At 42.0% G+C, this 15145-nt stretch overlaps 1 protein-coding gene across 3 annotated transcripts in view; it reads right to left on the minus strand.

Annotated features, from left to right (window-relative positions):
* Positions 1-15145, minus strand: part of TMCC3 (transmembrane and coiled-coil domain family 3) — a 147187-nt gene that overhangs the window by 51017 nt on the left and 81025 nt on the right. The window contains exon 1 of one of the 3 annotated variants that reach the window (XM_054811829.1): positions 5656-5775. The exons of 1 other annotated variant lie outside the window; for it this stretch is intronic. Coding sequence is in view for 1 of the 2 variants with exons in the window: in XM_054811825.1 (XP_054667800.1) it covers positions 5538-5540 (3 nt within the window). In the remaining variant the exon portion in view is untranslated. Of the gene's footprint in view, positions 1-5537; positions 5776-15145 lie in introns of those variants that run through there. One more of the 3 variants, XM_054811825.1, reaches the window with a different exon arrangement.

Here is a 15145-nt window from a genome sequence, read left to right on the forward strand (position 1 = left end):
AGGAAAATCAAATCTCTGGAGGGGCAGCAGAGGCACTGCCCAAAGCAGGCCTCTCAGGCGGAGCCTGAGCTTTCTACAGACGACTCCTGTCGCACTCTTCCCTGCAAAAGCTGCATCTTTGCCATCCATTTCCTGCTGCGTGATCCTGCGCAGCGGATACAGCAGTCCCACCTGCGAGCCATGAATTATCTATACTGACTTATGTCTAGGCCATGGAGGGAAAACAAGCGACAGTGGCGACAGTGGGATTACTTAGCAAAACCCAACTCCTACACAATGTAATCCCAGAGATGGCATCATGCACGCACACTGGGAAGTATCACAAGAAAGGAAACCTTTATGGAGATGGAAGGCATGGAAATCCTATCAACAGGACGCTGGTTTGAGGTTTGGCCCTGTTCTCTTTCCGGTTTTATCATGAATCTGGATCTTGGCAATTTACTTTACCACTTTGGGCTTCCACTAGCACATTTCTAAAAGGAGAAGCACAGCACATCTTTCTTCTGTGGAGAACCTTGAGCTTTCCGGAGTTAAAAATGCTATTATTAAATGTTGCATTCTGATGTTGTTGGGAGAAATTAAACATATGGTGTCAAGCATATATTTCAAAGGCACAGTCAGGAAGAAGGCGAAGGTCCCTTTTTCCACAATGGTAACATCTGTACTCTAAACAGGATACTGGGCTTCTTATGAGAGAGTTTTTAACATGCCCTCCAAATCTTTTTCCAAAAGCTTGTAGCAACAAGCCTCCAGGGAAAAGGTCTATGTGATGACAGAATCAGTGCCGTTTCTAAATCTGACGGCAAATGGGACAGTGCTGAGTGACGTAGGTCTTGCAGTTATCCGTGAGCTCACTGCCACGCTTCTCAGTTTATCTGCCAAAGCATGAGCCTTTCACACCCACAGGAAAGGAGATACTCCGCTTGTCTGTAGCCAGCACAAACTACCAAGGGATCACACTGGCACTTACAGATTGTGTTGCCAAGCTGTGACGTTCATTCAGAAGATGCTGATAAACATTCAGATATCAAACTAAAATTTTAAATCAACTCCTCTCCTCCTCTGTCCTGTCCTCATTAAGAAATGTTTTATGTGCTTTCAGGATATAACAGTCATGGACACTCTGTGAGTACCCATTTTCTACACAGGAAAAAAACATAGAATCATGGAATCACAGAATGGTTTGGGTTGGAAGGGACCTCAAAGATCACCTAGTTCCAAGCCCCCTGCCACGGGCAGGGACACCCTCCACTAGACCACGTTGCCCAAAGCCCCATCCAACCTGGCCTTGAACACTTCCATGGAGGGGGCATCCACAGCTTCTCTGGGCAACCTGTTCCAGTGCCTCACCACCCTCACAGTGAGGAATTTCTTTCTCATATCTAATCTAAATAGACCCTCCTTCAGCTTAAAGCCATTACCCTTTGTCCTATCACTCCGTGCCTTTGTAAACAGTCCCTCTCCAGCTTTCTTGTGGGCCCCCTTTAGGTACTGGAAGGCTGCTATAAAACTCCAAAACTTAGGCGATCATTGTGCATTAATGAGATGCATTGTTAGGGGGTGAAGGATAGAGAAGCAAGTGAAAAATTCCAGTTGAGGGTAACAGAAGTTCTACCTCTTCTTCCTTTCCCCTGCCTACTATCCTGTGTGCCTTGCTGTGTGATGAGACACAGTTTCCGGCCCTTTGCTCATTCTGGTACAGCCTAGAAAATTACCTCTACAGAGATTCCTCATTGGGCTGCTGAGTGACAGCAATAGTGCAAACGGTACCTACAGGATGGTGGCAGTGTTTTGCATTTCAAATGATGTGAATAAAAGCCACCTTTTTAACAGACTTGAATGACAGCTGTTTTGTATACCCAAGAACTTGCTTGGAGCCCAGCTATTCACATTAAAGATGACCCGTGTGACAGAGGCAAGTACGGAAATCTCCCTCGGGTAATGTGAATGGTTGCTGCTCATCAGCTTACAATTTTTCTTCTGCCTCATAGTACGTGATTTGCAGCCCTCCTGGGAATAAGTGTATCCAGCCTGTCTGTCCCGAATCAGCTGCTTTGCTATTGCCATGAGGTATGCAGGACCAACAGCTGCAGCCTGTTGGCACAAAAAGGTGTACCCCATTCCAAAACAGGAATGTGAAGCCAGCCAGCCCGAATCTCCTATTACTGCATATCCTGGTGGTCACATCAGTGAGACCTTTTATCCCAAATCAAAACAACCAAGCCAAAACCTCAAACTAGACATAGCCCACAAGCACAAGAATAGCTCTCGGGATGTGCCACCTCTACCCACTGTTCAGAGAAAGGCATGCAGCCCCCCTGAAGCGGGGGATGGTGGCTGGGTAGCTGACGTCTGAGCTCCTAAAGGCTCCATACATGAGCTTTCACCCTACTGCTTTATGGCCGTAGCTTCACAGAGATCCCAGCTCAGGCTGTGGCTGACAGCTGCCCACAGAGATTGTAGATTGTGCTGGACAGGAACCTGTCAATTTTATTTGTCTATGAAGTGCATTGCATGGCTGTGGCTCTCTATAAGTTATGTCATGCTAAATGTGTGACATCAATTATTTCCGTATCAAGAGACAATGTCAAATGCAGGATTAGGACTTCTTCACCAGTCAACCAGAAAACACAGATGGGTTATGAGAGGACAGAAACATTAATGATTGCACAAGTCGGCCTACACCTCTTCCTGGTGAGTGCTGTTACAACGCAGCCCTTTGGGTTTCACTACAGTGACGCTCTACAGAGATGCAAGTTACGGGGACATGAAGCTCAGGTTCCCTCATCACTGTCAAAGTCGACCACCTACAACTAACTTGTCGAACTGTGGTTCTGCTAAACCTAATTCAATGCAATATGAAAACTCTCCTTTAGAGGCACATGAACAGGGAAGTGTGTTAAGTCGGTTATCTGGCGGGTTAACCGGGCATTAATAAAAGCCATTAGATAAATATGGCTAAGAGCCCATTTAAGATAAACGTAATGAAAACATAAAGCTCCTTCCAGTTTACTTCTCAATCTGCCAGACCTAAACATATGACATTCAGCTCCAATTTGGGTGACAGGGACTTGAAAGATTAACATCAACTAAGCAGAAAAGCCCAAATGCCACTATGTTTAATTGGCATAAATTTTCCAAGTGCCTGATTTTCACAACAAATATTTTAAAGGCAGCAAATTGCAAACAAAAAACCACAGCATAGCACAGACATTTGCATTAGGCTAAGTAAATCTGTATCAACCATCATTTATAAGTATCAAGCAACGCAGTGCCTTTACTCATCTAAATATTGTAATTTATCAAGGAGCAGGTGCCAGGCTATTACTATGTATATAATTCTTCAGGATAGTTTTCACTGAATGAAGTATTTGCTTCTTGGTTGCATTGCTAACAGGTATTGAATTCTTTTTACTTTCATTTTATACTGCTTTTTAGGTCCATTGATGAAAGTTTTGCCAATTGCTTCAATATGCCAGGCCTTTATCATGTATTTCTGCATATTCCACAGCAAATTCACTCACTGCTCATGTCCCAAAGATAGGTGCAGAGCTTCATAACTTCCTCCGTGTAAGTAAGCATTTTCAACAACATCAAACTGCAGCATCTGCATGCATATGTTCCTGGATCAGAACTACACAACTGTGACTACTGGAATCATGACTTAGACTGGAATTTAGATTTAGTGAGTTTAGACATGCAACTAGTTGACCATGGAGGCAAGTGATAAGATATAACATGATTCCTATTTTTAACTGTCCTGGTGCTGTCAGATGCTTCAGCATAGTCTGTGAGAGAATACAGATTTTAAGCAGAAAAAATAAGCCTGAATTTTTAACATATACTCATCCTATTGGGCCTTTTAAAATCATAAATTCATAAGCGATTATCCATTAAGAAATTTTGGAGACAATTTTTGAAAGATTGAAGTCTTCTGCTTTTTTCTTATGCAACCAATGAAATGTATGAGATATCAGAGAGTACAATTTTCTTATCCCTGGGACCCGAGTTTCGGCAGGAATATATAAGCAGTAGCATATTTTGCAATGTTTTTGGAAACCGTAGCAACACAAGTTAGAGTCCTAGCATTTCAGGGGGGTTTTCCCCTTAACTTCCACGAATGGAGAATGTCACAGCATGAGATCACTAGAAAATGCAACGGTGGAGATATAACATTTACCAATAAAAATCCCATTTTGCTATTTAGGAATATAATTTTCTGGAACAAAATTAATAACTTATTTCCCCAGTACAATTGTAACTGAGCTTTTCTTACTAAAGTTATATCTGTGAAGGGTGGGATTTCTTTTTCTTTACCATCTTAACTGATACAGCTATGTTGATAAAGCATTTATATGTAGAGCAATCCTAAGGCAACAGAAGCGTAAAGAACCTCAGTGTCCACAGACACCTGACGGCACAAGCAGAAGACACCCTGCAGCAGCCAGACAGCTCTGTTTGGTGGAAGAAGCTGTAACCTCTCTGCCCTTCCAGCACCCATTATGTACAGATCTTCAGCCCTGCTCAACACCAGCTGGCCTCAAGTGTCACTGAAAGATGAAGCCGTCCTTCTTCCTGCCTAAAAAACCCAATTTTGGCAGCAGAGTTTGGGTTGATCTGATCTAGAAGGTTGGCAAGTAATTGCCTCTGCTTGAGCTCCCCACTTCTTTTTTTGTAACCACCTCAGGCCAACAATTTTACAGATGTCAAACAGATTTTTCAAGCCCAGTATAAAGGCATGACATTATCAAGAAGAACTCACAGACATGCTTACAAATCAAAACAGAGGGGAAAACTGTAATAATTATAGGCTTACTAGTTAAATTGCTCTTTTACAATGTTCCCTTAAATTTGTGTTTGTGTATCTCACATACATACACAGCCTTATAAAAAATTTTATTTAAAGTATTATAAGGGGAGAAATTGAATGTTCCAGCTTTCCCATTCTGCTAATAAAGATTAATTATTACATGTAAGTTTTGCAACACTTGTAATTAGGAGTCTCAGTAGAAAGCATTGGAGCAATATATAAACTCTAACAGCAATATAAAAGCTAATAGCAACATGGTATATATCATAAGAAATTAAGAGTCCTAGCAACCAGGCATATAAAAGTTACAACAAAGTAATACAGCTGAGGGGAAGTCATATTACACAAATCAAGACAAACCCTTCCAAAGCAAGTGGTAACACAAAGACAGAGGACATGAAGGGAAAGTGCCAACCCTGCAGCTCACTCTGGTACTCACCAATTCCAACAATTTTCAGCATCTCAAACACTTGGGTCTGATACAATTACGAAACAACGGAGCATATTCTTCATTTACACCCCCCAAAACTTTGCATTTCTTTCAATGAAAGGTTGTCTTTTTTCTAAACGATACACTTTCTATCTTTTAAAACAACATGTCACAAACCTTTCACTGTTTGAAAACTTAACAGGAGAAAAACTCTTGAGAGAGGGGTTTTTTTCCATTTTAATTTTTCATTTCACTTATTTTTCATTTCTGTCATAAGTTTTCATGAAAATAACCTACCATTTTCCAGCAGTTCTGTTGTGCGCCGCTGAAACTCTAGGCATGGTTTGAGGTTTTGCTTAAGCTAAGAGGCACAGTTCTGCCTTGGCTGGCAAGCGAAGTTGCTTTGGGCACATACCTGCAGCTCTGCTGTAACTGCACAGAAAGTAATAGCAAGCAGCTGCAAAAGGGCGCGCTCTATATATACCCCTGTCGCGTAGATAAAGAACGAAACCAGCTACAGGTGGGGCCCTCCCAACAGCACAGCCACCGGCTGACATCAGCAGCCTTGAAACTACCGTAGGGGAAGATATCAGTCCCCGGGGCCATAAACACAAATGGCCAGTTACTGATACCGACGTAAAAGCAACAACTGATGAGAGCTGCCCACAGGCAGAAGAGTATTTATACTGTGTACTTAAGCTGCAACAAACCCCGCTGACTGCTTGGATGCCGCTGCTTCAGAGCTAGTATGTAGAACTGATGACTGGTACCCCGTAATGCTACATGTGTATGTATTACCAGGGCAGAGAGATGTACCTTTAATGCCTGTGTTTGGTCTAGTATCTTACTGTCCTGATGTCGGCTGGGATAGAGTTAATTTTTCCAACTAGCAGCTGGTATAGTGCTGTGTTTTGGATTGAGGATGAGAATAATGTTGATAACACACTAATATTTTAGTTGTTGCCAAGCAGTCTAGGGCTTCTCAGCTTCTCATACCGCCCTGCCAACGAGAAGGCAGGGGTTGCCCAAGAAGCTGGGAGGGGACACAGCCAGGACAGCTGACCCAAACTGACTAAAGGGATATTCCATACCATATGATGTCATGCTCTGTATATAGCTGGGGGAGTTGGCCGGGAGGTGGTGCAGCTCAGGAACTAGCTGAGCATCAGCTCTGGGTGGTGAGCAATTGTGCTGTGTATCACTTGTTTTATTTATTATTGTTACTATTGTCACTGTTACTATTACTATTATTCTCTTCCTTTTCTGCCCTATTAAACCATCTTTATCTCAACCCACAAGTTTTACCTTTTTCTTCTCGATTCTCTCCCCCATCCCACTGGGGGTGGGGGGAAGTAAGTGACAGGCTGTGTGGTTGTTTTAGCTGCCTGCTGGGTTAAACCACGACACTTATCCTTGAGGCTGGGTTGTAATTTGGATGCAACAATGGTAAGCTGCTCAGAGAGCTGATCCAGGTGAAAACTACCTCTGTCAAAACAAAATAAATTATTAGATTGCAAAAATACATACTGAAGAGTTCTATTAGCTCCCTCATCTGACTGGCTGCACGGCTCCTCAAGCCGTGGTGTTGACTCAGGAAAGTGGGCAGGGAAACATGCCTGAGGGCAGACGGCAGAACCTAGCCCAAGTCAGAAGTAAGAACTAAAGTTGATCATGCAATCACATTCTTAATTGCCAAGGGTTTAATTGTGTCATAGCATGTTGAGTATGTTTGTGTCCAAAGGCTCATAACGTCAATATACTGTGAATCTTTTTAAAGGTTAGTTATCCTTGTAAAAGATAGAGAGTGAGGATACAGTCAAATGTTAAGCGATCTAACATTTATGGAAATCTCTAAAAGCATGGGCACACCAAAATGAACTATTAAACCTTTAAAATGAACTATTTTCTCATTTTCTAACAGAACTTCAATAATAGTATGATTCTTTCAGGCCCTGTAAAAATAACAAACAGCTTTATCCAAGCAAAAACCTAGTGGGAAGCTTCAAAGTGAATCTTTTGGTGAAGTTGAGATCAGCAATTATATGAGTATCATAATAGCAGCTGCTGAAATCATGATGAGGGGAAGATGAAAACTAACAGGACTGCCTGAAGGACCAAGAATAATGCAAATGTGGCATTAGAACATCTGTGGAGATAAAGCATCTGAGGTATACAAACAATTATCTGGTTTGCTAGAAAAGGGAAAAATAAAATAAGTGCCCTAGCAGGAATATGCTCGTCTTCTCTAAGAATGTGTCATCTCCAGGGGATGCTTCACTAAATCTTTATAAACTTTCCTCTTGCTACTGATAATAAAATTTCCTTTAGTTATCTGCACTTCATCTGGTCAGTCCCCAAAACCATAATGTATTTATTTTTCTAAGGCATCCAATAGTAAGAAATAAGGGGGCATCTGTACACAACTCAGCTTCACTAATGCAGAAAAGAAGTAGATAAGCTCAACTAAATCAGCAGGGAATTCTTGCATTCCTCTGTAGTGAATGGAGACAGGCAGCAGCATAAACATTTAAAAGATAAACAATGTCCCTAAGCATTTAAATAGCTTAAAGTGAATCCTCTTCTTAAGATGAGAATAAAAACAAATAAATGTTTAGTAACTGCTGTCAGCGAGACATCTTCAGCCTCTCCGTCAAAACCATACAGCAATTTTAAACCAGAAGAGATTAACAGACTCCAAATCAGCATGCTTTCCCCCCACAAGGTGTGTTTTCTATTTATGGATAATTTTGTATTTCCTCTCCACATGCAGAGAGCTAAACTCCCTGCAACTTGTTTGCCTTGTGACAAACCTCTTTTTTGACTTGATTCTCCCAAAACTTCTCGACACAGCCCTCTTGTTTCCTTGTTTGTAACTTCTAGATCTACATACGTACAAATGTGCGTAGCTAAACACATGCACATGAGCATTTCCCTCTCCCCTAGTTTTCCACTATTCCTCAGCAGCTGTGAATGACACTTCCAGCAAACGAATCCCTACTATTTTCAACGCGGCTTTATACTGCCCTGTAATCTCAGAAATAAGAAAAACACTAGACAGAAAACTTTGAGGTTCAAAATATACTGCTCGAGCTACCTTCTCTTTGGTCATTAGGTATTCTACAGACACGCATATGTATAAAAAAAACATTATTAATTTATGCCTCCCCAGTGATTGCAGTATTTTATAGGCAGAGTGAGCAGTTTACATGTGGCACTGCGCAGTGCATAGGGGGAACACCCACATCGTGCCTTCTTGACTTCAGTCTGACAAAAGCCTGAGCAGCTGTCAACTGGGCACTGCGTTGGGTGGAGAGTAAATGGTAAAACAGGGCAGTGGGAGAAAGTTAACAGTTTCTTTGAGAAAGGTTGTACTGGTCTTGGTACATTTTTTACCCCTAGAAGAAAAAAATAAGTGGACTTGTTCTGCATGTTACGGGTTGATTGGAGGGCTTTCTGAGCTGATTTTTAGCAATTCATTCTTGCAACAGATTTTTAAAACGTCCTGAAATTGGGACAAACACTTTGACTTCTGTGAACATTACCAGTTTTCAACAGCTGAGGACTCTCCCAAATCCCTTCTGCTATTGCCGATGGGTTTTAGTTCAATACGTTGTGGTCAGCCATTAAAGTAGGGAAAAAATCAGTCCTGTAATTGGAATGAGCAAGTTCTTCTCATGTTCTGCAGAACCATTCAAATAAGATGCAGCATCAGTGTCTGTAGTTTCCTACAGCCCTGCTGTAGATGTGCAATAAAATCTTGCTTTCAGCCACTAGTAAATTTGAAATTTGTTTCACCACAAATTCTGGGCCTCTTGGATACCTCTGAATGTCGGATATGGAGCCCTCTGTCACACTTACTTGTGTGTGCCTAGCTATTTCAGGCTAGAATTTATATACGTAAATTATATTTATATACATATATTACTGATAAATACATATATACATATAAAAGAAAGAATGTGCAATAGCATCATTTCTTGAATCGCAGATACAAGAAGCTGTATGAAAACTTGCAGTTTTAATACTGAGCAGCTGCAGTGTTTTTATATTAAAAGGTGGGCTACAGGCTAGCAGGAGCACTTTCACCAGGACAGTGTCTGAGGAGGACGGAAGAAATACATAATTTGTTCTAGCTGGCTTCTCCTAATTCCATTTACTAGGATTTAATTGAATGAGTGCAGAAAAGCTACCTAAGAGCCATATACATGACGACAGTTTGTTCCCCGTAAGAAATTTCAGAAATACGTCTCTAGGTTTCTGTATGTATGTTACCTCTCTGCTTCAAATCTAATGATAGTAATTAAACTGATTTCGATCTTCAAGGATTTGATCAGCATACAGTACTGCTGCTTAGACGTACGGGGATTCCAACATGAGACATCACAGTTTAGTTAGACCTTGTAGATCGTGCTGTCAGTATGTGTTAGCATCAGTCCCTGGAGCAGCTGTGGCAGAATTTACCACGTAAGTGAGGTACTTGCTGCAGTGGATACTCAGGACTAATTCTTTGGACTTCAAATTTCACATAGTTTTGCAAAGACACTGATGTATTTATGCAAGTACAAGAATATGCTGACCTTGTCAGATCACGTGGCACCTGAGAGAGAACATGGAAACTATTCTCAAGATTTAGAAATGCACACGTGAAGTTATTGACTTAATTTATGGCCAACGGTTCTTCCGTAAGGTTATTTCAAAGGCACGCTGATATTCTACCAAATTATCCGTCACTCAGCGCTATACGTGCATCATTTATTAAAACTCCCTGGATAATCTACTTGGTCTTTTCACTTCATTTTTAATCTATCTGTCTTTCCTTAAAAGAGATCTGGTGCTAACAAAACAACAGAAAAAAACCTGAGTTAACTTTCAGATATGGCCACAGCACTAACCCTGCTAAACAGGGAGTCTGAAAGGCCTCCCGCTGCAACCTTGTATTAATATTCAACCTTGATCTTTCTGCATCCTTTGATTTTGCGGCTTGCTTGAAAGACTTTATACATACAGGGATCTTTCAAATATCAGTCTGAAGGATACTTTTTATTTTTTTATATATATATATAAAAATTGTTTATAGCAGTTATACTTTACTGTAACACAAACAAATTTATCTAAGTGATACTGTTAAGCAAATCAGAGATAACCCTGTTCCCAGAACAGAACCTCTGGAGCTCTCTCTGCGTTGGGCTCCATACCACTGTCAGAGGTATTGTCGTCAGCAAAGAATGAATTTCACCCCTCAGAGAGTTTCCAACTAACCTCATTTCTGCCAGCCTCTCTCAAAGATGGAAGACAGTGGATAGATGTGTTAGACAGATGAATTTGAAATAAATTGTAAGGAAGATAGATGTTGTTAACTGGGTCTCTTCTGCTGCTGAAGGCTGATGCCTCAGCTGTGTACCAATGGAAATTCTTGTCAGCACAGATGGTTTGTTTTGACCACGCTGCGTCATTTAAATGTTATAATAATAACAGAAATCGGGTTATTTTGTGGCAGCAGCCAGTTTTCAAGGGAAGTTAAAAGCACGTGGGCACTGAGAAAGTTATAGCTGATACTAAGCATGGCAACAAAACTCAGCAATCTGCTGCGTAGGTGATACTGCAAGACACATGAAAGCTTGCCTGAAACGATCCACCGCATCTGTTGGCAGGCTGTAATCCAGCGGTACCATGTTTTAAACTTGCCCTGAGGTGAGAAAACTCAATGTAAACAATCTTGTATTTGTCAACATTCATCTTTAAATGTATCATGATAACTGGAAGCCTAAAAAAAAAATAAAATCAGTATGCATGGCACATGTTTTAGCCGCAGCTCCAGCAAAAAGAGTGTCGTCTTGTCCCAAGCAGAGGGCAGCGAGCACTTTGTCTCAGTCCAACATCGCTTCATTTGCCTTGGAGTTACATGTCTGATCCTTCCTCCAGCAGGAGCAGAGGAGGAGGGGGCTGGGGTGGCAGATCTACCTACCGTGTCCTCGAGGAGCTGACATGCAGACACGCGTCCTGCTCCGTCCACTGATGGGGTGGGTGGAAACTCTGCCAAGAGATATTGTTGCCTCTGCTGACAAGATATAATAAATTCTTAAGCTATTTTTTTCTGTTAAAATCTGCCTGTGGCCTTATTTACTAATGCCAGTTACCCTGGATAAACGTCCAGCAAGGACTGATTCGCACCAGTTCATCTAGGGAGGGCAAGAGGTGGACCATTGGTAGCCCCATCTTTCTGTTGCTATGTTTTTCAAATATTTTCAGGTGTTACATTGCTTCTACAGGACCCCAGGGACTGTCATGGGAAGTTACTGGAGCACATAAAATCTCGTAACCCTTCTCCAGGTGCATTTTTACAAAATGGAGACAGGGATGGGGACAGGGGAACAGGCTCAGCGGCCGAGCCTTACTTGGAGGCATTTACACAAGAAGCAAGAGGAATCCTACGTAAGAAGATGACAGACAAAACAGGAGAGCACGTGGTACTCAGCATCTGCTGTTGTGCAGGATGGAACAAGAACGGAAGAAGGCACCTAAAACACTTTGACAAAACTTTCCTGCTTCATGGGCAGCCTCCTGAAACAGTTGCATGCTTTGCCTTCATCGATACTTCCCAAGAATCAAAATAAAGTACATAGCAACAGGAAAAGAAATCTGCAGTAACCTTTCACATCCCCAGGAGCAGGAGTATGCGGGAACGCTTTATTATGCCTTAAAATTTTTATGTAACTTGAAATGTCTGTGCAGCCTACAATGGGTCATTTACCTCACAAAAATCTCAAATCCCTTTAAAGCTGAAGACATTAATGAAACTGTGAACCAGAAAACCATTTCTATTGATTTTTGTTTCCCTTGTCTGCTGTTGTTGTAAACATGCTTCTCATTCGAAAGATTTATTTTTAACCCATGCATTGCACCATCATCTGGACGTATGGGGAGGAGAAAGTGATAGGACATCGAATAGCGTCTGGGAAGAGCAAGGAAGGAGACGGAGAAAACTCGAGCAGTGGCTATATGCTTGCATTTTTCAGAGCAACAAGCATGTTGGTTTTTTAATACACCATCATCCCCGCTTTAAGTTCCCCGGGGAAGACGCCAACTGCTGAGAGAAGCCAGTGAGACATGGCAGCACCACCTGGCACGCGCAGCGTGGGAGCACACAGCAACACCGAGCGTGACTTCTCACTGACCTGCAAAGTCCCCGGCCTCCTGGGGGGATGCAGTGGGCTATGCAAGTCCCACACCGGCCAGCGGAGGGTTAGGGCAGGTTATAGGGTCTGTTGGCCGTATACCATCATACGTGGAGAGGGTGTCAGGTAGGGAGATGGAAGCTAAATGGCCAGGTGAGAGGCTAGTTAGCTCTGCCACTGTAAGAAGCACCATCCCTCCTGACAAACGTAATGTTATCCCTCATGCTTCCTTTTGGTAACGTGGAGCAGGGCAAAAGACAGACGCTCATTATGGAGAGAGCTGGAGGCAATACCTCCAGGTGTGCTTTTCCCCAGTGCTGGTCCCACCACGGCCCAGAAGGAACCATCTCTCTGAGGGCTGCTGCAAGACAGGACAGTGATGAGTTGGAAAATGGCAGCATAGCAAGCACAGAAATCCGTAACTTGCCAAAAGATGTTTTGATATGCCCTATGAACCCCGTAGCTTATGCGGAGGATCTGCCCATGTCGTAAAACAGAGAAGGTGCAATGTATTTTTAGAACATTACTGCTGGTCTGTAAACCATTTATCTATATTGCCTAGCACAATTATCATGGGTTGGGTGGCCCCCAGGGTTTCTCAGCAGTTAAACTGTGTAATCAAGTCAAGATTTTAAATTCTCTCACCATCTTTTTAAAACATCATATTAAAAAACCCACAAACACATAGCACAGATTTGAAGCATGCACATACACACAAAAAAGTCAACTTCAGCTTCTACATAACCCAGTAACTCCTTGCCCAGCATTTATCCAAGGACAGCAAAGGTAGTGTTTCTAAGCCTCTCCCTTTTTTATGATCATTATACAACAAGGTAATTAAGGTCAGCTGGGGTCATCATTCTCAGAACTGAGTTCCCAGCCCTGACAACAGAAACCTGTGCTTGATCTTTGGTTCACAGAAAAGTTTTTAACCGTGTTTCCACCCACAACTACTGTTATAAAATTCCTCTAATGTGTGTTGGCTGCTAATTTTTCTTAACCTTTGGAGGCTGTAACGTTGTTCCTTCGCAAGGCCAAACTCTAAGACTGTGGAGAAAGCAGACACGTGGTACAAGGTAGTTCAAGTAATTTAGGATCGGTAATTAAACACGAGACCTACACACACCAGTTGCAAGCTTAGTCTTAGCTGTATTTTTCCTGATATTTGTCTGCTGAATTCCGCTACCATAAAAGTTTTCTTAATGGCCTGGACTATTTGAAGCTGCAGAGCAAAAAGAATTGAAAAAAGAGAGATAAAATATGTCAAGAAGAACAACATTCTAGGACAAGTCTAGTCAGGTATAGTGAATCACAGAGAGAGAAATCACAGCCGTGCCGCCATCACAGACTTTCCTTTACAAACAGCTGGGTAACAATATCAACAGATGTGCAATTTGGGGTTTCGGCTACCAGGATGACTAAAGCCAATAAATCATCGCAGCAAAGTAGGTCACAGAGTTACCACCTCACCTGCTGCTCCCAGAGTCACAACACGCTTGCTCTCTTTTGCTTTGATTTCACACGTTAGTTTGGCACTTGCAGCTATTTCATTATTTCAAATAACTCTCCAACATTTTACATAGAGTTTATTTCTCCAACTTGTTCATTTTAGTCAGTGGATTCAGGTGCACAACGAATGGTCCCTGGTTTTACACTGATAAGCAGAAGAGCCTTAATTAAAATGCCAGTTAAAATGGTAGCACAATTACAGGGACAATTTTCTCTGAGCAATGGGCATTCACAGCTCAAGGTAATGATTAAATTTCTGCAAAATACGTTCTTTATTTTGAACTACCATCAGCCAGCAAAGTACTTGGAATGCATAAATTAGACTCCCCCAGAAAATAATATTCTGGACAAATAGTTATTCTAGTGGCAACTAGAATTTTGAGTGGATGTGTCGCTTCCCCATTTTGTGGAATTTAATAAAAATGCCTCCACAGATAATGGGCCATAAATAGAACTTAGATTTTTCTATTCAGTTCGCATTGCCTCATCTAATGCAAACTATCTGTGTCAAAGTAAGATCTTACTTAATTTTCAGCAGGCAATTAAATAACCTACCAAGTAATAATGATGCATAAGAAATACTGATATAGACTGTAAATTAAGAACTGTTTATTACTTTGTACCCGTGAAGTTGTTTACAATACTTCTGTAATCCTAGTTGGTCTTAAGCCACTGCAGTGATAAATCCAGTGCATCATAGTGCAATGACCAACCGAATTAGTAACTTCTGACACTTTAGCTGTGTGCCTGCTCAAGAAGTGCATTGCGAAAGGCATTGCACAACCCCCATGAATGCTGCTCCGATTCTGGCAGACCTGGTGCCAGTCACACCTCCCTGAGTATTTTGTAGCGAGTTACAGCAGCCCACGTATAAAATGCCCAAGGTCTGTCCTGAGCGTAGCTGAAACCCGGAGTGCCCATCAAATGCAAACCCTGACAGGGTCCCTTGTGCTGCTGCTCATGCTCGCGGCACACCTTCTCCCTGGGCTGCCCTCAGAGCTGCACGGGTACCGTTACGCTCCCCAGGTATTGCTGTTACCCATCAGCACCACGAGTTCATCTTGGAAGAGCAACCCACTGGCTAGAACTTGGGCCCTCATCCATGCACAGTGGTGGTTTTTTGTTTCGGGTACACACAACTTTCTATCTTTCCAGTTCACCGACAGAATTCTTTAATTTGTGACTACATTATTGTAGCTGTTTGTATTGTGAATGACAATA

This window comes from Grus americana, chromosome 1, assembly GCF_028858705.1.
Source record: "Grus americana isolate bGruAme1 chromosome 1, bGruAme1.mat, whole genome shotgun sequence".
Classification (NCBI taxonomy): Eukaryota; Metazoa; Chordata; class Aves; order Gruiformes; family Gruidae; genus Grus; species Grus americana.